The sequence below is a fragment of the Anser brachyrhynchus genome (assembly GCF_964034855.1).
Source record: "Anser brachyrhynchus genome assembly, chromosome: 4".
Lineage (NCBI taxonomy): Eukaryota > Metazoa > Chordata > Aves > Anseriformes > Anatidae > Anser > Anser brachyrhynchus.
Window position 1 is genome coordinate 78,547,359 of NC_137698.1, and position 24,254 is coordinate 78,571,612.

Consider the following 24,254-nt stretch of genomic DNA (forward strand, 5'->3'; position numbering starts at 1 on the left):
ATTGGTGTGTACACAGTCAACTAACCTGTTTCCTACTGTTCACAGAAACTAAACTTCAAAATACCTTTTTAAGCACGATAGCTCTCGCTTCTGCAACTCCTCCAAATCTGCACTTACTCGGGTTGCCTCCGCTACGCAGCAAGAGCAAGATGGACAAAAGCTCTCCCAGAACAGCAGAACAAAAGGCGCTGCTGTCAGCATTCAGCTGCATCAGCAGAGACAGAAAATCTCGATACTTGTGGACTGCGTCACGTGGAGCCTCCCACCCACACTTTGGCCAAAAGTCTTCCTGTGTGCAGGTTGTATCTAGCTCTCCCTACTTGGTTCTGCTGGGCATTTCTTAACCCCCTCCTTATCCCATACTACCATATGCTCCTATGTTTTTCCCTCTAGATCCAGCTTAGAAGCTCTTACTTCTTTGCATGTGCGTGTCTATTTCATTTGACTCTCCCATTTTAATAATGTTCGGTTCTGTAATCAAAGACTACAAATAATCTTTAGTGTTAGGTAGTTTACCGAGCTTTGCATTAGAGGCTGGGAGAGAAACCATTTCCCCAATTTTAGCCATCATAAACACCAAATGAACATTTCAAAAGAATATGCTGCTTAATTTTACATCAAGAGAAAAGGCTACATCCTAAACTGCATTAATGTAATATCCTACCTTCAGACAGCTCTTCGCTACCAGTCTTCGTTTCCTTCCTAGTAACTCAATTATTGACTTTGTGGAAGATTTGGGTTTGTTTTTTTTCCAGTTTCCTCTATTTGCTACAAGGATGCCTTTGTCCATTCCCTGTGCAATGGTTACAAGCATCTTATTTTCTATTTCCCCTATGGAAGCTACGAGAGGCTCCTTACCTTTCGACTTTGAGATTGCAATAATATCTTCGTCTTCTGGACTCATGTCTCCTAGAATTTCCATTTCTTCTGGTCCTGCAACAGCAACAATATCCTCCTCTTCTGGTCCTGCAATGGCAGCGATTTCTTCTTCTGGTCCTGCAACAGCAACAATGTCCTCATCATCTTCATCTTCGTTCAGATTTTTCCCTAGGAAAGTATTTTCTTCTTCCTCATCCTCCTCTCCAACTTCATCTACTGTAACAAAGTTTAGTTCCTCTTTTAGACAATTGAAATCAGCCAGAAAATCATCTTCATCTTCATTAACTTCATCCAACGTCACCAGCGGGTTGTCTTCATTGTCCTCCTGTATTTCATCCACCGTCACTAAAGCACTGGGATCGTCAGGCACCTGAGAGGTAACAAAATCTCCAGAATCCTCAGCAGTCCCTTTATCGTCCTCCTTCTGTTTCAGCACATCCTCGACGTTCAGATGTGCGGGCTCATTCAGCGGCAGCTCCTCTACTTCGCCAATTTCATCTACAGTTACCAAGGGTTCAGTTTTCAAATCCTGCTCCTCAAAAACCGACCCGGGGACGTCCTTATGGGAGCCAAGGTCCTCCTGCTCAGATATCTCATCCAAAGTCACAAGCGACTGCGGATCCTTTACCACTTCTGCCATCAGCTCTTCCTCCTCAATCACTTCATCCACCACCACCAGGCCCTGCGGGTCGCTGAGTGCTTCTAGGTTAGCATCTCCCACCAGCTGCGCGGGCCCATCCTCCTCCTCGCCGATCTCATCCAAAGTGACAAAAGACAGCTCGCTTTCAGCGATGCGTGCCACGGAGCTCTTCCCTTTTCTTCTCTTAGAACTTGGTTCAGAGGAAGAGTTATTTTTAACACCGTCTTTCCTCTTTCCCCTGGGTGGATTTCGCCGTGTTTTAACAGGAGACTCGCTCTCCTCCACTACCTCATCCACAGTAACAAATTCATCCAGGTTGAACGGAAACAGCTCTTCTTCCTACGGAGTGTAAGAACGCGAGCAGAACAGTTTAACATCCAGCTTAACATAACACACACTTACCTCCGTCCACAGGGTGCCTCATGAAAAATACAACACACACAGAAGCCGGATGAAGGGAAAGAAAATTCAACTCGAAGGTAGAAAAAAATGCTCAGGCCTTCCACCTCACACGGAACAGTTTTCATTATTTCACTATTTGCATTAAGCGGATATTAGCTCAGAAATCCGAAGGATTTTTTCGAACGCACAGCTGGATGAGCAGCCAATCTTTACATCTATTAAAAGAACCGGGCCAACACCCTGAATGCTTGTGCGCATTTTTGCATTCACCTGCAGGAAGTCTACTGAAAATCCAAATAACTCCAGAGTATCCTTCAAGACCCCTATTTTCTTGCGTCAGATCTCAGTCTCCTCCCTAAGCAGATGCTGTTAGCACTGCTCCGACAGAGGATACTGCAGTAGATGATCCAGCGAAGTCGTTCTTTGTCCCGATGACTCCTTACTGTTTTATCCCGTCTCTTGGGTTTCACCCTACTAACATCTCAGCTCCAGAGAGGTTCTCAGACAGCCCTACGCCCCAGCCTAGGAGAGGGCTCCCAGGACTGAAACCTGCCCCTGTTCCTCTATAAATAACATGCACAAGACCATTTTGTCCTTCCCGTTGAGGTCTGCCTAGCCCCCCAGACTCCCTGGCAGACTTGCTGCTCCTCCCGTGCCCACCGTGCTTTGTAAGGGGCAGGAGGACGAGCTCCAGCCTTCTGGCGAACGCATTACCATATTCTTTGGGTACAACGACAGCAACTGACCCCCATTTCTCCCCGCTTGGAGGCACAGCATCCTCCTGCAACGTGTCACGTATCCAAAACTCCTACTACCCTGCAGTTTGACCGTGCTGCCTTCCATCGTGGCTCGTGCAATTTATTCTGGGACTACTGGAAAGAATTAGCAGCGATTTAATGCCATTTGCAGCTGAGAACATCTGGAGGAGGATGAATGGTCAAATGTGGAATTTAATGAAAGACTGAATTAACCCAAATTACTTTTAGGCTATTTCAGTAGACAGAGTAATGTTTTTGGAATAGAGCATTACGCTTCGTTCACTATAAAATGGCTCTGCTTTTATAATCAGAACAATAGCATAAGGTGGGTAAGATGTATAAGATGTGTACTTGAAGGCAATTAAAGTAAATTAATTCTAGACAGTAAAACACATCCATATATCCACAGTCCCATATTATTAATTCTATTTCTTCAATGAATGATTCTGATTTATTTTTTTTGTAAAACTGTCTGTCTTACTGTCAAATACTGGTTGGTGTCCAACACAAGAAGAGGGAAAAATAGTTGTTAATGCAGTATTTTAAGGCCAAGGCCAGATGAACTTTCCTATGTCAATGAGTAAGACTGCACGGCTAAGAAATACTAGAAACAGACCTCCAGAAAAAAAAGCTGAAACTAAAAGGCTACATTCCTCCCCCTCTTTGCTTTAAAGCTAACAAATGGTAGGGACAGCATGTGTCTCCACCTGCATCCTGATGCAGAAAGTTTAGGAATATTTAATGCAAAGTGGGCACAGTGAAGTAAACCCAAGAAAATGTGGTTATGTTTCCACTTAAACCAAATGTTACTGGATTTTTTCTTCTGTGAAAAGAAGAACAAAGATATTGGTTCTTATCAGCTGTACAGCAGTGAAGAATAAAGCTCTAAATAGTAAAAGACATTCCAAAACCTTTTTTCAAATGCTGAAGAATTTGCTCTTGGGGATTAAAAAAAGGCATCTGGAGCATCATACAAGTGTTATCTACTACCATTACTGCCACAACTCCACAAACGCACCATTCTGGTCAGGCCAGAACTTTACGTGGATTAATAAAAGCATCCAGGTTGTCAACTCCAGGTCAGGAAGCCTTTTTCCGTAGCAACCCACTACTGACCCAGTAGATCTTTGCTTTGATCCTGTAACACTACTTCCACAACCTCATCAGCATGTGTTTTTATTACCTTTTGTCTGATTTTCTTTCCTAAAGACCAAGCTATCAAAGAGAGATACTCTTTTGTAGTTGAGCCTATAGCTCCAAAGCTCTTCTTCAAACCAACAAGTCAACAAAAACATACAGTAATCTGCTGAACAACCCATGGAAAATCCCTTTGCATGCAAGAGACACGGTGGATGGAGAAATTCTGACTACCTGCTGTTATACAAAGTCGTTTATCAAGAGCTAGAGGACCTCAACCTTCCTTCCTCTTCTCACAAGTGCGATGATGGATAAAGATGTTATGCAGCTAACTGAGGATCCAGTTAATTAATTCTTTCTCTCCCAAACAGGCGATATCCAAGACCAAGAACCACCTCCTTTTAACACTCACTTCCTGAAGTAAGCTTCTCTCCCAGATGACTTGACTTTACAGCTGTTGTCTAACAACTAGTAATAACAAGAATAGTAATCCCAAGAATTCCCTAGGAAGAACGCTGAAGATTCTCAGTACACACACTGTCAAGACAATCTGTATTTTAAGCACAGTTACAGTTAGAGCCTTACCTCCTTTTGTTTTGCACTGCTGCTACTGCCACTTTTCGAAGGTCTAGTATTGCCGCCAACAGAAGCCTGCAAGTCAGACAAAAGTAGACAAGAGATCAGTTAAGGCATCTAACCTGTCCACAAGGAAAATAAAAATAAAAAAACACAAACTTTTCCCTTAATGATTTTTTTTTTAATTGTCCAGATTGCTGCTTCTGATCACATGCTTGGCAAGTACAGAGCTACGCCAACCGTCAGCGGTAGAGTCCAGGCATACAGTCTCTAGCAACAAGTCACAGGTAGCACCTTGCTTAGGAACCTCTTTCCAGTAACCAGTGTCTGTGCAGGACTTGACAAAGCAAATATCAGCTCACAAAAGGACAGAAAGTTTATCGATTCCCATTCAGAACTAATCCAAGAACATAAAGTTATAACACTCAATAAAGACTCGCTTCAAAAAAAAAATACCTTCCTGCAATTTTATCCGAGTAGCATTTTCAAACCAGTTACATCCTTGCATTACACACAGTGCAGCTACAAGCAACTGGTTGCCCACCATCTTGCTATTCCAACTCGTCTGTTGGCCCAGACCAGCTGAGTGATTTACGGGAAGGGGAAGGGGAACATACTCTCCTTGTCCCATACTCAACATCTGAGAGAAGCATGGAGTTAGTTACCGATCGGGCACACTGAACCGGCCTTCCTGCCCTCCTCACCTTATTGCTGCTGTTGTCTTTCTTCGTGCTGGATGATCTACTCTCTCCCTCTTGAGACTGTTTTGAACTAGCCCTAGATTCCACTCGCGAGTCCTTCTCTTGCTGAGATGAATTCCTCCCAGTGCCTCCCTTTCCACCAACCACAGAACTTCTGCTCACTTTAGGCTTGCCGCTGCCGTCTCCCAGGCTCGCTCGGCTGCTGGCAGCTCTCGGAGGACCCACTTCTTTCGGTGCAATTTTCTTCTCCGCCACCACTTGTCCTCGGGGCTCAGGTTTCGAGGCAGCTTTCTGCTCCTCTCCTTTACACGGGGAAGGCTCGTTTCTCCACACTGGAACCCTTGGCTTGGATACATCAGGAAGAGACACCACGGCTTTTAAAATCGCTTTACCAACAGAGGAAGATTCTTTGACAGATAAAGAGGAGTTTACTGGAAGTGCTTTGCAGGTTTCATCAACTTTTGCTGGTCCTGTTCCCTTATTTTGAGGTGCTTTGATTAAACTCCCCTCATTCTTTTCATTCACATTTTTTTCAGCGTTTTCCACAGACGCCCCAACCTTGGCCACAGATTTTTCAAGTTTCTTCTCTGGCTCTGCCCCAGTCTTGCCCCAAAGCTTTTCGGGGGTCTCCTCCACGGCTGTTCCAGCTTTGAGCGCAGACTCCTCTGGCTTCCTCTCGGTGGCTGCTCCGGCTACATCCACTTTCCTCTCCACGGCCACCCCAGTTTGAAGTGCAGGTTTCTTCTCCGTTATCTGAGTCACAGGCTTTTCACAGTTGGTATTCACAGCATCAGAAACACAATTTTTTTCAAGAGCCTCCAACTTTTTGTTTGTTTGTGTGACAGCAGACGAGACCGTCTCCGTTGACGCTGCATCCAAATCGGGGGGCACGGCTTCAGGGGCAGCCCCTGCTTTTTTCCCTCCTGGCAGCTTCAGAGCAGAGCCTGACGGCACATCTTCCACCTTGCCCACGTCGGGCGATTCTTCTGGGGGCTCAGTGGCAGGAGCAGACAGCTCTTCAGCTCTCGCTTTTATTTCCTTCTCCGACGCAGACAGAACAGCAGACTTGCCCGACTCCAGTTTAGCGTCGTCTGTAACTGCCTCCTCTTTCTCCAGGCTGGAAGGAGGCAGCAGCAGCTCTCCTGCCTTTGCTCCAGGTAGTTCAGTACCAGCCGAGCTGACGGGTGCGACACCAAGTTCAACTTCCTCCTTCTCCACGGGCGCTTCTGCCAGCCTCGGAGCAGACTCCCTTATTGCTCTTTCAAGGTGGGACTCAGAGGGCGCTATCTGTACTGCTGACATCCCGTCTTTGACATTAGAGATGGAAATGGGTTCTTTCTTTGCCACACTAGGCTCTACTGGAGGATTAGCAGCTGCTGTTTGCACCACTCCTGATCCCTCTGGATATTTTTTCAAGCCAGAGCTAAATGCATTTAAAAAAAACAGAAGAAATCAAACTATGTTGAGAATTCTACAGTTACCAGTAACCTCTTGACGCCAATGGTGGGTGATTTCCTGATGCATTAGTGCTTAGCATTTGGAAATCTGGCCTATCAGTGTTAAAACGGTTAAAAATACTGAGGCGGACGGCTGATTAGTTTTATGCTTCTGCTCAATCCGCCTCAGTACTGCAAGACTCTTAGGCTTTGAGTTACATTACTTGTCGTCAGACCTCTCGAGGTAGTACTCGGTACTGCTGTGCCCTGTGACCTCGCTGCTGATGTGAGCTCCTAAAATTTAGATCCCCTGACAAAAGGCAGACTGCGAAAGCACATAAACCAAAGCCTCACCCTCCCTGTGCATTACCAGCTCTGTTACAGCAGTTCTGTTATGTCTGAAGGCTCTGCAGTCACTAAGCTAGGGACCTCCTCCGGCAGCTAAGAGCTGAGCCTGTTCTCGTTTCGGGGAGGGAGGCATTACTTTGTTTTTAAGCTCCACCGACCTCACACAACGGCGAGGAACGATGCGTGCACAGAGGCTCCTTTTGGCCGGGCTCTGTTTTCACTACATAATCCCACTGTCAGCTCCCACAATCACAAAGCCCAGGATGACACGCAGAGCACGGTGCCTTTCAGAGAACGCCAGTTACAAACACGTTTCTCTGAAAGAAAGAATCCTGCAAAAATGATCTCGGGAGACTTTAAAACCAGAGATGTCTGTGCCCCTTCTCCCACAAGGCTCAAGAAAATGAGCATCCTCAGACCACCTGCCTCTGAGGATGGCAGGGCGTCGAAGCACCAATACTGACCATCTTGATGGGTGCCAAAGCAGACACAGAAGCATCAGACACGCGCTCTGTGGTTACACACAACGGAGCAGGCTGTGCCATGGTTTCTCTGAACCTAGGCACATGGATAAAGAGCGTGCGTTTGCATTAATCTTCAGAAAAGTAAGAAAGGTAAGGAAAGCCTGTCGTTTTGGTAACCCTCAGTACAGTCTCATCAAGAAAATGGAAGGACAGATAGAACGGGGCCTGGCGCTGGCACGAATGCTAAGTCTGGAGGGGGGCAGATGAAGGGCTAACAAGAGGAGCACACAACACGTGGAGCCAGAGCGATGAGAACAGGCAAAACTCAGCTAAAGTCTGTGCCGTGGAAGCACAACGAAACCACCAGGAATCGCGAGGGTTTCCTCCAGCCCCGAGGGCACCGTCCTCTGCTGCTCCAAAATGCGAGAGGAGAAAGAAGAAGGGATGTGAATTCTGCTTCAAAGCTCTTTCACAGAGCCAAGTGAAAACTGGCGTAGCTGTAACCGGGCATCTCAGCACAAGAGGAGGGCACGCATCCTGCACCCAGCCCCGGCCCCGTGGGTGGGCCCCAGCAGTGTGAGTGTTTAAGCAGTCCGTGCTGAACTGCTTTTTAGGCTGTGGTGTCAGGTTATTCAGTCACAGCATGGAAGAGATTTTGACACCAGTTAAACACTGAGAGTGTTCCAAAGCGAAAAACGCTTCAGTTCATTTCCTCCACTACCTGAGCATCCTACAGACCTCTGGGCTTTGGGTCCCATGTGTCTGTGTAGCAAAACATTACCTGGATATCTCAGAGCCCAGCTGTGCCACTGACGCATGGAAAGCTTGATTAAACACAGGCTCTAGCACCTCGCTAAGCTGTGCCCTGCTTAGCCTCTCTTTGAACACTTCTGCAAGGAATGGAAAAATGTCAGTGAACACTGCAACCACGTGCTAGCTACACGGCTTACAGCAAGCAGCACGCACGTGTTATCCTCTACACGATTCAAACGAGGTAGTAGTCACTGGATTCTCAGACTTCGTGCCTCCCCTCCTGCCAGCACCCCTGCCGTGCCTTGCACAAAGCGCTGGTGACCTCCAGAATACGTCCTGATGGGTTCAAAGCGGACTGAAGCAATGGAAGGAGAACTCTGTAAAGGTGGCAATGTGCGGAGATAAAGATGAGCGAGCATGAGGAAGCATCAAGGTACCTGAAGACGCTTAAAAGATCTGTCAGGCACTGGGTGAGAAGCCCGCAGACCCACAAGATGGATGTCCTGTACAGAAGTCAGCACAGAGAGTGAACCGAAGTCCCTGCCCAGCACGTCCCCGCAGCAGCGGCCACACGCAGCCATCGCTGCCCGAGTCAGCCAGGGCAAGACCTGGAGAGGTTCGGTTCTGGAAGCGCCAGCACAGAGAGCTGAGGCTGCGTCACAACAGACACAACCTGCCATCCACACGTCGCTCGGGGTTAAAGAGGAGCAGGAGGACAGACCTCGATCCTTAACCCAGTGAAGAAAAGTTTCAGCTATTGTTAGCTGAGAAAACAAATGAACAGAAATGAAATCAGCATTCAACAGAAATGCATCAACATTCCTAAAATGCATCAACATTCCTAAAAGCGGGTCAGTCTCCACAAAGTTAGATGAATACCCTACCCAGTTTGGGCAAAAACCCAGCTTCAAAAAGCTTATCAAAGGTTTTTTCGACATCACAACCTCCAAGGCAAGGGAGGAGGCGTTGCCTTCTGCTGCGCCAGTTCTGCTGCTCCCTCCCTCCCCAGAAAAACGTGGCAAGGCCTTCCCGTATATATAACAATATTTAAGCTATGTTCTGCCTCTTCGGAAATGTAACTCAAGAAATTGGTCAGGTCACGGAGGCCGACAAGGAGAGTTGCCTCACGCAAGGAGGATGCGCACGTCTTTATCAGCAGGAAAAATGTCAGCTCTGCCCCTGCTCACCAGCCTCGGCAGGATGCTCTGCAGGGGCTGGGATGCACCCGAGAGTGCCTTGTTTTGGCTGAACTATCACTGCTAGCTACAGCCCACCAGTCTGCGATCAAAAAGGTTACCTGCATGTCTGCACACGTGCGGTTCAGAGCCAGTGCACAGACTAACGCTTTCCGATCTGACCAGGGGGTGAGGAGGAGTTTCATGAAATTAGGGGTGTCTGGCTTTGAGAGAAACAGGTTTTTTGGAAATATAGTAACAGTCCGTAACAGTATATATAATGTCATTACTTGAAATTCAAATTTAAGGACAATTATTAGGTAGCTTTTTTTTTTAAATGACAAATCTTATCCAGAAATACGGATTTGAGTCACAGAAGGTGTTTTAAATATTCGTTAACAAGAACCCTTATGATGATCTATCCACTTACAAAAGTACTCCCAAAACATAACCAAGACAAAAACCAACAAATAGTTACTCCACAATTAGAAATTTTACCACAAGCAATGTCTGTAAAGCAATTTTTTTTTTTAATGGAACATACCAAAACCACAATTTCCCATTTCTAGGTTCTGATGTTAATATAGCATCTAAACATTTTTAAAATCAATTTAGGGACCTGTATCACAGCATGAAGTGAATGTTAATAAGTTAAACAAGGAAGTTCAAGTTTATTTTTAGCATTTGGAAACAGAAACAATAGAGCCAGGTGCTCCGACAGAGGAAAGCACTGTAAGACGAAATAAAGTATAACGCTTCCTGGTTAAACACAACAAAAAGTGTCTTACCAACACGTATATCCCAACATACTTTCCAGGACCTGTGGTAAAATCCTGGCCATAATTATTAAAACAACAACATCTCAACGAACTACACAGAAAACAGGATTTCACCCCGTTTCTCCATGTTCTTTTAAAGCCCCGGATTTCAAGGTGAACACAAACATTACAGCTCTACAGCAATACACCACACGTCCTGCACACACAGAACACACAAAAGGTTGAAAGAAGTAACAGCGGGTAACAGTTGATGCATCCTGCAGCGCGTCTTTTCATCATGCTTGGTTAGAGATGGCTCAGCATCTGCTTAATGTTGGATATGCATTCCATAAACAATACGTATAAGAAAAATCTTAAATATCTGAGAGGCATACCTTCCTTTGCTCGGTTCCTCTTTCTTCACATCTTTTTTAATAGCTTCAGCCTGAAAGGCAAAAGTCAGGGTTCAGTATCTGCAACTTGCAGAAGCAACAGCACAGTGTTTGCATAGGACAGCTCATTAATAACACCATGAACCCAGATTTTACGCATGTATTACCTGAAAGATCAAATGTCAGAAAACTAGTCTAAAACTGCTCACAGCAGGACAAGGACTTCCTAAGACAACAAATAAAAGCGCACGGCTGGGTAAGAGGGTTTACCAGAAGGCCGCTAGACAGAACGTGTGGCACAGCACCCGTGGTTTCACCCGCCTCATCTTCAAAGATGGGTTTTTGAGCAGAATTAGCTTTGGGCCTGTGATGTATTTTGGGGAGAGAGGATGTTAATCATCTTTTCCCAGACAGCATCTTCTTTCCCGTACTGGGGAGGACGCTAAGAGCTGCAGAGCTCAGGTAAACTGCAGCTAGCTTGACAGCTAGGTGCCGTACTGAAACAACAGCATCGCACCTTTTGAAAGACAAATCACATTTCGAGTTAGGCAAGTATCTACAGAAAATCCAAGGCCAGATTCTATTCCTTAAAACCTGCTAAAGTAGTATCGATTGCTTAAATATGACTAACTAAGCCTCTCTATTTGCTGATATACAGAATAATTTTAATGAAATAACATCTTCTGGAAAAAAAAAAAAGAAAGAAAACCATCTATCCGAGCTTTGTGGCTATCACAGTTCACGGCACAGGTCCAAGCAACCCAAAAACTTTTAAAACTGTGTTAAAATTTCTTTTCTAAAGGCATTCTACAAATTCATTTGAAGACTGTCCCTAATAAAAGAACTTCAGATTAATTCAATGCACATACAGTTCACGTTACTCTTTTATTTATGCACGTGGTTTTTTCTGCAGCCTTTACTTTTCCCTTTCTAAGAACACATATTCCAGATACAGCGTGTCAAAGCACCATCCGAGCATGTTATAATAGATTAAAAATAGCTTTGTTTTTCCTTCAGACAGCCTTCTAAGAGAAAGAAGAGAAAACTGCTTAGGTCAAATGGGGCTCCGAGCTCAACGCTCCTCTGGTGCTTAGCCACAGCACCCAGATTCTCCACACCTGTACACACATCTGTACACCTCCAGCGTACAGATTTCTATTGATGTGTGAAAGGCTGGGACAGTCTTACTGACGAGGAGCACTTACACCACTTGTAGCAATGATTCTGTACCCAGCTGCACATTCACCGTTACAAGAGTTTCCCCACAGGTGTACTTTTATTTCAGCAATATTAAAACTCAGACACCATCAGCAAGACGGCAAAAACAAAACTGTAACGTGATTAAGCAACGCTTCCATTACTTCCACCACTGCGCCGCTGGCATCAGTCCCTGTTGGCTGGCTGGCCAACGTCCCCAACCTCCCCATCGTCCCCAACCTCCCCAGGTCAGGCGAGCACCCCGAATCACCCCGGAGTGCACAGCTGGGAAGAAATACTACTTCGAAAACAGAGAGCTGAATGCCATTCTTTGTTGGCACTGAACTCCGATCTGATGTAACATTTCCAGCAACAAAGGCACGTTATTCTGCTGCTCCAACACAAGGTAGAGGAATGGCTACAACGAGCAGATTTGGTTCAGTGTTCCCGCGATGCATCCTTGCCAGGCGTTCCTTAGCAGAAGCACTTCAGTTATGGTATTTTGCTTGTTTTCCAGTGCTAAGAGAGCTTATTACTTACATTTTGTTAGACTCAGGAAAGAGCTTATAAGCCTGAAGGCTTTGTTATTTTCTTCAGCTACTCAGGTAGTCTAATAAAAAATATTACACTTAAATGCATCTGACGACCTGATACAGCTTTAACTTATGTTCTTTAAAAAGACCTCAAGTTCACTATATAAAAAATACAAAATACAGTGGCACGGAAGACAACATACTTTATCCCACACAACAAGAATCAGCGTTCTGCAGTGGGGAAGAGAAAGGAAAACCTCTTGGGGACATCTGATGCAGGTTCCTGCATCCAGCAGAGCTCACCTGGGTTTAGCACATCCAGCAGCGCATCACCTGCGGGGCCCCCGGCCCGCAGGGCTCCTGGGGGCTGCACCACACCGACAGTACCACAACAAAAGGCTCGTGCGGTAGAGATGGAGCGTTCAGAGCAAAATTTAAACCAGTCCTCTGAATCAATTATGGAATTAAAAGGCATTTTCACCGTTCTTGTGCTGAATCGCAGGTGAATGCCCAGAAGGTACGGACGGGAAGAGCTGGGAAGCCAAGCTGACCACAGGCTCCCTGCGGACATTTCAAAGAGTCACTCTTACAGAGCAGGAAACAGGGAACTGATCTTAGACTGGACTCTACGCATGCACAGCATCTGCTAATGTCCAATCTAATATGGACACAATGAATCCGCTCAGAAACATCCGCGTGCCCAGAGCACATGTGGTTGTGCACCCTACATCCTATACCATCAGAGATGCAACTTAACTGCAAGAGAGCCCTACCAAACACGGACACCTAAAATCTAATGCCACACTACGTATTTTAAAATGTGAATCCCAAACACCATACAGCTACCCTACAAACTTTGTAAATAAGGATGCTTTTCAACAAAGCACAAGAAATTGCCAATGCAATAGAGAACAAACTATAATACATGTCAAGGATCAGTACCCAACCTGTTCTCAAAAAATAAAATAAAGAATATACAAAAAATCATTGTGGTGATTGGCGAGAACACTGACAGCTTGGTCAGCACAGCAAGAAGTATGCATCTGAGTCATTTTTATATGTATTTGACTTCCCTGTGTTGAAGTAACAGACGGATGCCCTTGTTATTAGGCACCTGAAGTTAAACCTCTACCTGGTGTTGAATAGCAGTGAAGGGATGCCCTGCCCCTCCAGCAAATCCTCTTGTTTGAGCAGTATCTCAAAGTCACGTCATTGAAAATGAACAGGAACACGCAGGGAACGAGAGCTCCAACGATGGAATTCACATGGATAACCCCTTGTAAGGGCTTTATCTATCTCACAAGCACAGAATTCAGCTTAAGATAACCGTACAGCTTGTAGTCTGTATCTTGACAGAAAACAGTTCAGTAACAGAACTGCTTAGCTGGTCCGTGCTTTTGCAGTTGTATGTAAGCTACAAAGAGCAAACCTATTTGAAATTCAGATGAACAAAAGCCAACCTATATCCCCCTATGATAAACACAATGTGGAAGATGCAGCAAAGAGATGGAGAGTCTGCCACTGGGCAGACAGTTCAGATTTCTTGCTCAGAGCTCTTTACCCAGTGCAATACACACTAAACTTCCCTCTCTCTGGCATTCAGCTGCTGCAGTTTACTGTTCTTTCAGCGGATCACCAGAAGTTAGCAGGGAGCTGTTCAATGCTGCAAGTAATTTCATCTGCAGGCGATAAAACAGCAGCAGCTGTAGGCCCACAGATCACTGCTGACACAGCAACTGGGTCTGGAACCAAAAAAGGACTGAAGCAGATGAACTGTTAAAAGACAAATCAACTCTAAAAGAGTTTCTCTAATCATTTCAGTCATAAATTCTTTTCTAACCAGTACTAAACAGCTACTTTTCTTCCTTTTCATCTTTTATTATGGAAAACTTTTATCAGCTGAAAGAGATTCCATAAGATTTGTAAAATAGAGAGAGATTTAAAAGAAAACCATACAGCAACCCATACTTTTTCACACGTATATCACATTCCAGAGTTCAGATGAGTTCATTCAGCACCCCACAGTTACACAGTTTTCACTCTCATCCACAACAGCAAATACTGAAGGAAATGCTGACGTTATCCCCACCGACTGCCCTTACAGGAAGTTTGTACTATTGCACAGAAATGTACTGTTGAAAAAGAAGAAATCTTACTTCAGCATACTCTCCATTAGGTGACAACATACAGCTCAACGTATGCTCACCCATCTTGTAGGGATATTGTTTCAGGAAGCAGTACATTGATCTAGCTGCCTTGGGACTCTCCAGCTGTAGAATTGCCTAAAATGAAGAAAGCACAAGCTTCTAATAATTGTTACTTCTATCTTGCTTCTGTACTGCAGAACAAGTTTAATAAATTAAGTTCGCATAGCAGGGGATATTTAGTTTCTGAGGGCTTCAACATCCTGATTTTAAATTTGCTAAAAGCAGCATTTTTGATGAAACACTGCTCTGGATATGGAGAACAGTGGACTCTCTTCTTTCTGTGAGGCTGAGGGAAGAAATCTTGTGTTGGAATTATCTGTGGAAGCAAGCAAAGAACTGTGTCACAGAACAGGGGAGCCTGGAGCTTTCCTACCCCCGTGTGCAGCCTTCTGGTTCCCAGACACGTTCAGCTTTGATTCTGCTGCAATTGATGAGCATCTTCCCATAAGCTGCTAGGGGAAGTGCATGGCCATAGAAAAAAAAGTAACGTTATATCAAGAAAATGGTAAAAATGAACTAAATTCAGAAGTTTATACACTGTACTGGAAATCTCTCACTTCTTTACTTTTAAGCTATCGAATACAATGGGACATGAGTCTTCCACCTTCAATTCAAGTTGTGTTTTAAAGAGTTGTGGTTTTTTTTTAAAGCAAACCTATGTAAATTATCCCTCATCTTTCTGTAAAAATTAAAAAGGTCTTTGTCCACTGAAAATCAGATCACAAAGTATTTAATGAATAAAAAAAAAAAAACAGAGCAATTCTGACATTTTCCCAAACTATTTTTTTTTCCCCAAGCTTCCTACTAAATGGGAATTCGTTCCGCCCTCCACCACTTATACCTTTCTAATGTCAAAGGTTAATAAATTTTCCAGCCATTTGGGAAGCTTTACTTTCAGACCTTAAACTGTTTTTGTATTGTTCAGGCTAGATAACAGCCTAAATTTTGTTTTGTTTTTTTTCCTTCCCTGCAGCCCCCAGCAAATAAGATAAGCTATTTTCTTGTACAGGGTGAGTGGGAAAGAAAGCCTACATTCAGTTCAGGAACTCTGATCTCTCATTAGCAGAACACTGTTGGTACTGGGAGGTTAAAAGCTTGATTTTTTATTTTAACATGGTACTGTGCACTAGGGAAAAATAGTACTTACCTTGTTTTTGTTCTTCAGCACAACATAATGATCAACTTTTCCAAATCGAAGTCCCACACAAACTACTTCAAATTCTCTGTATCCATCATCTGGTAAGTTTCCAAGATGCACAAACTGATGATGTATAGCTTCGGTATTTACCTAAAGAAAAGCGATGACTTCTTTAACTTTCCAGCATTCTTTATAAGCATCTACTGAACTAGGTTAGGAAAGCGCCGCAGGAAGCGTCCAGATCACTCAGATCCCCAAGAAGAGCATTCACATGCATCCAATGTTCAAATTTTCAGATTCACACCAGATTTTCCAGCTTTCTACGCAGCACATCAAAAGAATTTGATATAACTCCTAGTAAAGAATAATGAACTTAAAAATGTCGAGTGTTTTATTTTAAATTATCATTTAATTTTTTAAACAACGCAATAAAAGTCCCTCTAAGGAACACTACAAAATACTGCTGAAGTTCAAATGAGATTTGGTATTTTGAAAAGCGTATTATCTAGTCAGATCGCAAACCAGTCAAGGCACAGAAACCCACCTGAAAGAGTATATGATTATGGTTTTTAAGTTAGAGTTTGATTTATTTGAACAGTTTATAATGACAAAAAGATCCTTGGACAAATATAATTTCTTCAGTTTGTCGATTTCCAAACAGTCTTATGGAATCCCTGCGCAGATTAAGAACCTGTGATTTCAGTCAGACTACAATTTGAACAAATTTTGATAGTGAGATGCTACAAAGATTTAATTACATATCCATCCAAAACACACAGAGCAAGTGGCTGAATAGCTCCAACCCTGCTACAGAGGCAGGGAGGCGTCCCCGCTAACCTGGTGTCCCCAGGATGAATGTCCTCCCCAGGGCAGCACTTCAGTCACAACGTGGTAGGCTCGTACGCTTCTTGCAACAGAGCCTTTGCTGTAACGGGATATTCAACTCTAATTGGAAAGTTTTTCTTGCTGGTGAAGGTTCCTTTATCACCACCACCATGGGGACAAGGTGTCAGAGGAGACCTGGAAGTCTCTTCCTACCAGGAAGGATTCTGGTGCAGAACATAAGAGCGGGCTGACTGCAAACGGAAAGCTAACCTCAGCCATGTTTTACTGGAAGAAAGATATAAGGATGCCTGGCACTAATTATTTTGTACCACATCCAAGGAAATGGCCCTGGGGCACAAAGTCCAAAGGTACTAGTAGACTTCTGAAATCTTAAGCAAGTCTTACCTTTAAATACTTGAAAGCTGCGTGTCTCTTAGAAACAGAACCAGCCCTCCCTCACATAATAAAGGCTGTTATTCCATCAGCCTCTACCTGCAGAAAAGGCCTCTCTGAGCCTACACTGCATAAAAAAGCTTTGCATGTCAATTGCCGGCCTGCACCGAGAAAGGTGTGAAGGAACAGGAGGGACAAGAAGGGAGACGCTCCACGCTGAACAGCAGAAGTAGTTTTGACAGTTAAATTAAAAAAAGAGAAACCTTTCTATAAAGCATACTAGAAAAACGGGCGCCACTATACACAGGCAAACACTCGCATTCTCCAAGCTACAGTGGTCACAAGCACGCTGTCAGAATGTGAAAAAGCCCTGACAGAAGGAGAGGCTCCCTGAGGACTCCTACTGAATGTTTAATTCCTTGCCCTTCATGCATCATGGAGCTAAACTAAGCAATCATTTACTCGTTTTATTCCGTGCTTATTCACCCATGAATACATATATAAACATTTAATTCAAGAGCAAGCTTAGATAACTCAATTAGCTATTATTTCACCATGAAGGAAGCTGATTCCAATTTATATTAATGTATTTTGGTAGTATTTTGAAGAAAAGTTTGATTGTCAGCAACTTACCTTAGGGTCAGATTCTTTGATGATAGCAGTAAATATTGATTCCTGGGGAAAAAATTAAAAAGTTTTAAGATTTAAACAGCAAAATACAGTTTCATTAGCTAATTGGGAATCACAGACTCCCTAATTGAAATGACAACTTTTTTTCCTGCTTTATTAGTAAAAGTGATAGCCTGAGCACTTCTGACATCTGTGTTATTCTGGTATCAGACCAGGACCCCAAAAGACATTTAACATAACGAGTCCTCAATAGGACATGCTATCAGAATGTACAGAACAGGCAGTGTATAAAAGTCAGCCTAGAAACAAAATCCTGCTCTGTACTGAAACACATATCATAGAATATCAATATATTTTATTACTTACTTCATCTTTTATAGTCTTATACTGAGGCACCATATTGATGCAGAGCTGATTCCCATCCAGTGACATTGGAAAGCAGGTGTAAAATTTAACCATGGAATCTGCAGATTTTCTGTTTATTTCAATATATGCCTTTTAAAATAAAGAAAATAAAACAATAAAAAAGAAACCCTAATTTAGCAAAAACAAATCCTATCAACGTTTGCTACATTGCATTATCACATTTACATTTGTTAGAAGCATATTTACTGCTTCTCCAGGTAGAAACACTGCTAGATACACACTGGAATACCTTTTTATGAGATGACAAAATTAACACATCTCTCAGTCCTCCAAATGGCTTTGCTAGGTTGGAAACTTCTTCGACAGAATATCCTTTCTCAGGCAAGTTTGAAATAAGAACCACACATATATCATCAGGTTCCTGTAAGCAAATGAAAGGAAGTATTACTGTTCTTTCTTCAACTCTAAACCTAAACTGCTATATGACTAAAGAGGGCATTTATTTTTACTGTGTCAAACCACCATTAAACTGAATGAAACACTTGCTTAAAAGCATGTATTTATACATGCAATTACCCCAAAACCAAAGAATATTTAAACCTTCTTAGGATTTAGTAGCAAAGCACATTATACATTTTTTTTAACCCCTCTCCATAATTATGTCATGTAATCACCTTAAATTGTGATCGCCTAATTGTGGATGTATCCAGGTTAAACTAATTCTGTACAAACCTTGGTCTCTCTCTTGCCATCTCACCAAAAATTCAAACCAAACCAAAACCCCCTGTAATTATGCCATTACTTTATATCCATGATATGCCCACATGTCAAACACTGCAGGTCTGTACATGCAATTCCTACATCTCGAGAAAATAAGAGAGTTAGAAAAAATCCACAGAAGGGCAATGAACAGTATAAAAAGTAGTTTTGGTGTAAATGAAGAGTGAACAAACTATGAGGAAAAAAGCCAGAAGTCTATCAAATCAAAAACAGCACAGAGAAAATAAACTAGTCACTGTTTCCCAGAAGAAATTAACAGACAAAGGATTTAAAACCGGAGGTTTTCAGACAGCAGAACCATCACTTGGAAACCTGCACCAAATCTCTACCTACAGCATCCACAGATTCAAGCACTTTTAGACTGACCTTGCTAATTGGTTCTGTTGATTCTTCGCTCTTCACAGTCGCTACAGTAGCTTCTATTAAAAAAAAAAAAAGTAGGGGTTGTTAATTTAGTAGTTCAGCAGCTTTCTTTAGATGCTGTAGAGCTTTACGAACTCCTTGCGCTATCCATATGCTTTATCACTACTGTAGGGGTGAAAAATGATATAATCATTTAATTCACAGAGACAAATTACATTGGTGAGATGCATGCAGTGCTCTGTAAAAGATTTCAAAAAGAATGGTCTTCAGTAAGATTTTTTTAAAAATTTAAATCCTTTGTTTAACACTCAAACACTTTGCTGACATCAAGGCCTTATCAGCTGAATAATCGCAACCACTGTATTTCTTTATGGGCATTGTGGGATAATGTAGGTGCCCAGCACGTGCCCCAACTGTTTCTCTTTTCTTTTCCCTGGGACAAGTCCACAGAAAAATCTTAGAGACTCAGAAGAACATGAACAGCAGGAAACAGAGAAACACCAATCAGAGCAGTTAAAGGAGAATCCCTTCTACTGTAAAATGCTTATATCCACCACTATCATGTGCATAATAACTGAGAATTAAGATACACCATGTTTAAAACAAATTCTGTTACTCATCAGTTACAAATATTGGGAAAATAGGATCTACTGAACCAGCTCCTAAGCATGTACTGTAAAGCAACGAGATTAAAAGATTTAGTGGTGAGGCTGTAAACAGAATACACAGACGACCTTACTCCTTTCCTCTGATGAGTTGCAAACAAAATTCCATGTTGCACTGAAAAGGTCTAGGCAAAAATACCATGCTAGCTAAAAATATGTGAATTTTGAGGGTTTTTTGGCCACTCTTCTTCAGTCCCAGTCCCATAAAACTGTTCTTTTATGTTTTGGTCAGTGAAGCTAACCAATTTCCTTCTCTGATATCCTGTGTCATCTTCGTTTCTGAAGAGTTCCTGGCCTCGATACTATTCTGACGTAATTCAAAATAGCAGAGAGGATTAGAACAGAAATGAAAAAACACTGTCAGTTTGTAATTTACCTTGATCAATTAAAGCCTCCTTAATTTCATCCAAGTCCACTGCCGCCACCTGAGGTATCTCTGGAAGTTTCTCTACAAAAAATTTCAAGATATCACAATGTCAAATTCATGTAACTTACAACTAGCAAAGTAACTTTAAAACAGCATTATCGTATCAGAATTACCTTGTAAAGATGCAGGATTATCAGTTCCTTTGGACGGAGTCTCCACCATCTTCACAGGCTCTGTAACCTTGTCTGCTTCCGTAACGCTCTTTGGGTTGGACAGCTCAACTTCCCCAGCTTCCATTTCAGCTTCTGTTGAGATCTGAAGATCTTCAGACTTATTTTCTACTGAATTTGCTGGAAGGTAACGGCAAAATAAAGCTTTTTTTTCTGTTTGATGGATTGCAGTAACTAATTTGCAACAGCACTGTAAAAGTTTCTGGCAGAGACCTCCTGCCACAAATGAGCAGAAAACGTGTACATGGGACCAGCTCGTTCCAGCTTCGCCAAAACAACTCTGCAGCTGTCTTTACATGAAGGGGTAAGATGATTTTGCTTCCTCAAAATCATCTCCTTTCCCTGGTTCTTTACTATTCCAGACCTACTAGCAGCATTGATTATCACTCTTAGCAAAGTCACAAGGTGCAAGAAGTTAGACAGGTGCACGCCTATCTAACAGTCTACTGCACTGGCGAACTCAGTGGAAGGTGTGAAAGGTTTGGACCCACTACCTTAAACATCTCATCTGGGAAGTGGAGGGCAGCAGAACAGCACCTGTACTGACAGCAGTACCTAAAGGGGACCTACAAAAAACCTGGAGAGACTCCTCATCAGGGATTGTAGCGATAGGACAAGGAGTAACGGTTTAAAACTAAACACGGGTAGATTTAGATTAGATATTCGGAATAAATTCTTCACTGTGAGGGTGGTGAGGCCCCGGGCCAGGCTGCCCCGAGGAGCTGTGGCTGCCCCATCCCTGGCAGTGCCCAAGACTGGGCTGGATGGGGCTGGGGGCAACCAGGGCTCCCTGTCAGGGAGGGGGCCCTGCCCGCTGCAGGGGAGTGGAACCAGGTGATCCTTAAGGTCCTTTCCAACCCAAACCATTCTGTGATTGTGTGTGTGGTCCAAGGAGAGACTGAAAGTTCTCATTTGTCTTACCTGCAGTAGTCGAAGTTTTCTTGATCTTACTATCTCTTGTCACCACAGATTTCTTAGTTTTTTCTTTTTTACCTACGTAAAATATCCAAAGATAAGTCAGGAGAAACGCTTCTTTCTTAAGTCTTACATTTGTGTAAGAGTTAAAAAAAAAAAAAAAGTAAAGAGTATGAAAATATGTACGGAAATCATTTGATCTGCAGCAATTCAACTGGTATGACAAAAAAGCACCAAAACCCAAAAAATCAGTTAATTCAACAACAAGCTTGAATGAAAGTCACAAAAGTTACTCTGCTTCATGAATTTATTTAGGATTCTGGTGACACAACCCTACTCCTGTAAAAAAGTTCATTTCCTCTTTCTCTTAAATGCCTGTAAGCAATTCACTGTTTCCACCTGAGACAGCTCTGAAAAGCACTGCTCTATGAATTTTAATTCTATTTCTACCAACTGGATTCAGAAGTGACCATACCAACAAATGAAAAACACTTCAAACAGCACCATTCTCGTAAGTTTTAGCTGATTTGAATTTTCCCAGCAAAACAAAAAAACTAGTGACTGGTCCCTAATTACGTTCAAAACAAGTGCCCAAAAAAGCCAAAAAATAAACAACAAAAATGATTTGGCTTTCATTTTCAGTGTGTTAGTGACGCCAAAATCTCGTAAATTGTAAATGTAAAATGTAAAATCTCGTAAATTGTAAATGTAAAATGTAAAATCTCGTTGGCTTCTCGTGTATTTGCCACAGTCTGTCCTTTTTTTCAGTAAAGTACTAAAAAGCATGACATACAGGTGTTTCTGCCAGACTAAGTAACGATACTAACTGAAATAATTTCTGTCTGGATCCTTAGATGACCAGGGCATAAATTTAAAAGCAACTTGAATGTATAAGGATAATAAGACACTGAGAAGCACTAGCACTAACTGCAAAAGGCAATGTTAAATGTATTATATCAAAGGCAACTAAAAGAATTACACAAATTTCATGGAGGATAAAACACCACACGTATCATGAATAGATAGGGGCAAACATTTAAAATTACAGAGTATCAGCATGGGTCTTTATTATTATTATTATTATTGCTGCTTGACGGGTGTTTCTCAAGGCAGCCAGGTTACATGAAAAAGACCACAAAAAGCTCATTGCTTTCTCATACCTCTCTGGACTTGCTTTTGGTCACTATTAAATAAAGCACTCATAAAAACAAAGAAATGGGAATGAAGAGCAAAGGCAATAGTGAAGGTATCATCAGATACAAAGTAGTCAAAGCCTCACCTGTAACGGATTTAGTTGTCTTAGTGGTGGTGTTCTGATGTTTCCTATTATGAGCAGATGGGGAAAAAAATAAAGAAAAATCAGATTCAAAGACAATTCACGGATATCAAAATAGCTTAAAAAGTTCCATACCAGTAGAACACACAGGTATGAGCACATCTGGTTTCCAATGGTTATCAGTGACATTAAGGGATGTAATGGCAGCACTTACTTTGTACTCGGAGCAACTTTTTTAACAATCCGAGTCCTTTTTTTGATGTTCATTTTGGCCTAAAGCAGACAGAAAGAAGAACTTTTATTGCATCACTTACACTTTGTATTGTATAGGTCGCATCTTTCACTGTTTGTTAAACTGATACCATTCACAGTTAGCAATCTGAACCAAGAAAAACAGAAAGCTCAAATCTGAAATTCACAAGGGGATTTTCATATGTATTTTGACTTGTGTTTATGAAAAGCAATTAAAAAATTATCAACTAAAACAACTAAATATTTTTCTTTAAGAACATTGGTTTTTGGATTAAAATTCCAAGCTACACACAAAATATGTTATTCACCAACATACTGCTTACCTGGCCAGGAGATACTTTTGGCTTTTCTGCTATGCTTATTTTCACCCGTTTCCCATTCACCAGCACTGGCACAGTTTCACCGTATTTCACAGCTGCTATCACTGCTTCTTTGTAGTTCATTTCCAAGTAGGCCTAAAATAAACGGCACTTTCAGTCTTTACTTGTATTGTAGGTACAAGATGCAATTTTCTGCAATTTTTCTTTAGAAAATCTGCTCACGACAGAACTGTGTGTGCTCCCTAAGTTCATGGGAATTTGGCAGAAAAGTTTAGACTGCAGTATTACATAAAAGGGAACCTACCTCCTCGAACAATTAAGACTCAGGTAGCATTATAAAATTAACACTCCCAGCTATTCCAAGGTTACTTATGTGATCTTTAACGACAACCTGCTTAGGAAGCCTTATCCAAAAGGACAAGTTGCGGTTACAGATACTACAGGTTTTATTGCTTGACAATTTCTTTTGCATTCTCACACAAACACGTTCTACTGGAAAACTTACCTCGTTCCTAGAGCGAAGTACAATGAGATCGCTAACTTTGCCAAATGGCTGAACAATTTTTTTAATATCCTGATCAGAAAAGCCATCATCAGGTAAATCAGATATTTGAAGGACTGTCCCACAGTTCAGCAATTCCTCCCTCAACAGCTACAAATTAAAAATAGAACAAAAATAAACAACTTCCATGTTAAGTCCAGTACAACGAAGGAAAGACAATCTGCAATAGAAACTGCCCCAGAGTAGACCGACTGCTTAGCTCACTGAGGTGTTTTGAGGCTTTTGCTCTTTAACACAAGGGCAGATCCGTAATTCCAATCACAGAATGGCCCGAGTTGGAAGGGCCCTTAAAGATCATCTAGTTCCAACCCCCTACCACGAGCAGAGACAAAAATAACCTTCAGATTATTAGGTGCCGTCGCAGAGGATTATCAAGTAACAGTGTACAACCGTCTTGTTTTTACTAAGTATTAAAAATCTGCGTAACTCCAGCTGTCTAGGCTATATGGGTAAAGAGTTGCCCAACTCCACCACCTTCCTTTCAATGCTATTAGCCTTCAGTACCAGCAGGCAGTGTTCTCTTCCCTTATCATTTAGAGGCTAGGAGCTACCAAGGACAACTGCCTCTACCACAGATACCCAACAGTAACTAGAACAAAAGTCTGGTTTATAGGTGCAGCGTGTCCTGGTTTATAGGCGCAGCGTGTCCGAGAGATCCCAATGGTCAATACGATGGACTAAGTCGGCACTGGCTTAAGATCCTTCTCACAAGAGGAGTAAGAAGTTCCTCTGCCTCACCTTCTGTGCACGACAGGAAAATGAATACTTTCTGCCTCCTACCCTTTGCTTATACTTACACGGTAGCACCTTCCAGCA

The 24,254-nt window shown here is 42.5% G+C and overlaps 1 protein-coding gene across 3 annotated transcripts in view; it reads right to left on the bottom strand.

The window, feature by feature from the left end:
* ZNF638 (zinc finger protein 638) overlaps window positions 1-24,254 on the bottom strand; it is a 54,616-nt gene that overhangs the window by 3,686 nt on the left and 26,676 nt on the right. For all 3 annotated transcript variants that reach the window (XM_080590625.1, XM_080590624.1, XM_080590623.1), the window contains exons 7-23: window positions 23,382-23,528; window positions 22,880-23,011; window positions 22,519-22,577; window positions 22,308-22,351; window positions 21,035-21,106; window positions 20,057-20,233; window positions 19,893-19,964; window positions 18,855-18,907; window positions 17,998-18,129; window positions 17,709-17,837; window positions 17,346-17,387; window positions 15,504-15,644; window positions 14,306-14,431; window positions 10,423-10,472; window positions 5,097-6,516; window positions 4,402-4,467; window positions 859-1,858 (exon numbers count right to left, since the gene is read on the bottom strand). In XM_080590625.1, coding sequence (XP_080446751.1) covers window positions 859-1,858; window positions 4,402-4,467; window positions 5,097-6,516; window positions 10,423-10,472; window positions 14,306-14,431; window positions 15,504-15,644; window positions 17,346-17,387; window positions 17,709-17,837; window positions 17,998-18,129; window positions 18,855-18,907; window positions 19,893-19,964; window positions 20,057-20,233; window positions 21,035-21,106; window positions 22,308-22,351; window positions 22,519-22,577; window positions 22,880-23,011; window positions 23,382-23,528 — 3,862 coding nt within the window. The remainder of the gene's footprint in view (window positions 1-858; window positions 1,859-4,401; window positions 4,468-5,096; window positions 6,517-10,422; window positions 10,473-14,305; window positions 14,432-15,503; window positions 15,645-17,345; window positions 17,388-17,708; window positions 17,838-17,997; window positions 18,130-18,854; window positions 18,908-19,892; window positions 19,965-20,056; window positions 20,234-21,034; window positions 21,107-22,307; window positions 22,352-22,518; window positions 22,578-22,879; window positions 23,012-23,381; window positions 23,529-24,254) is intronic.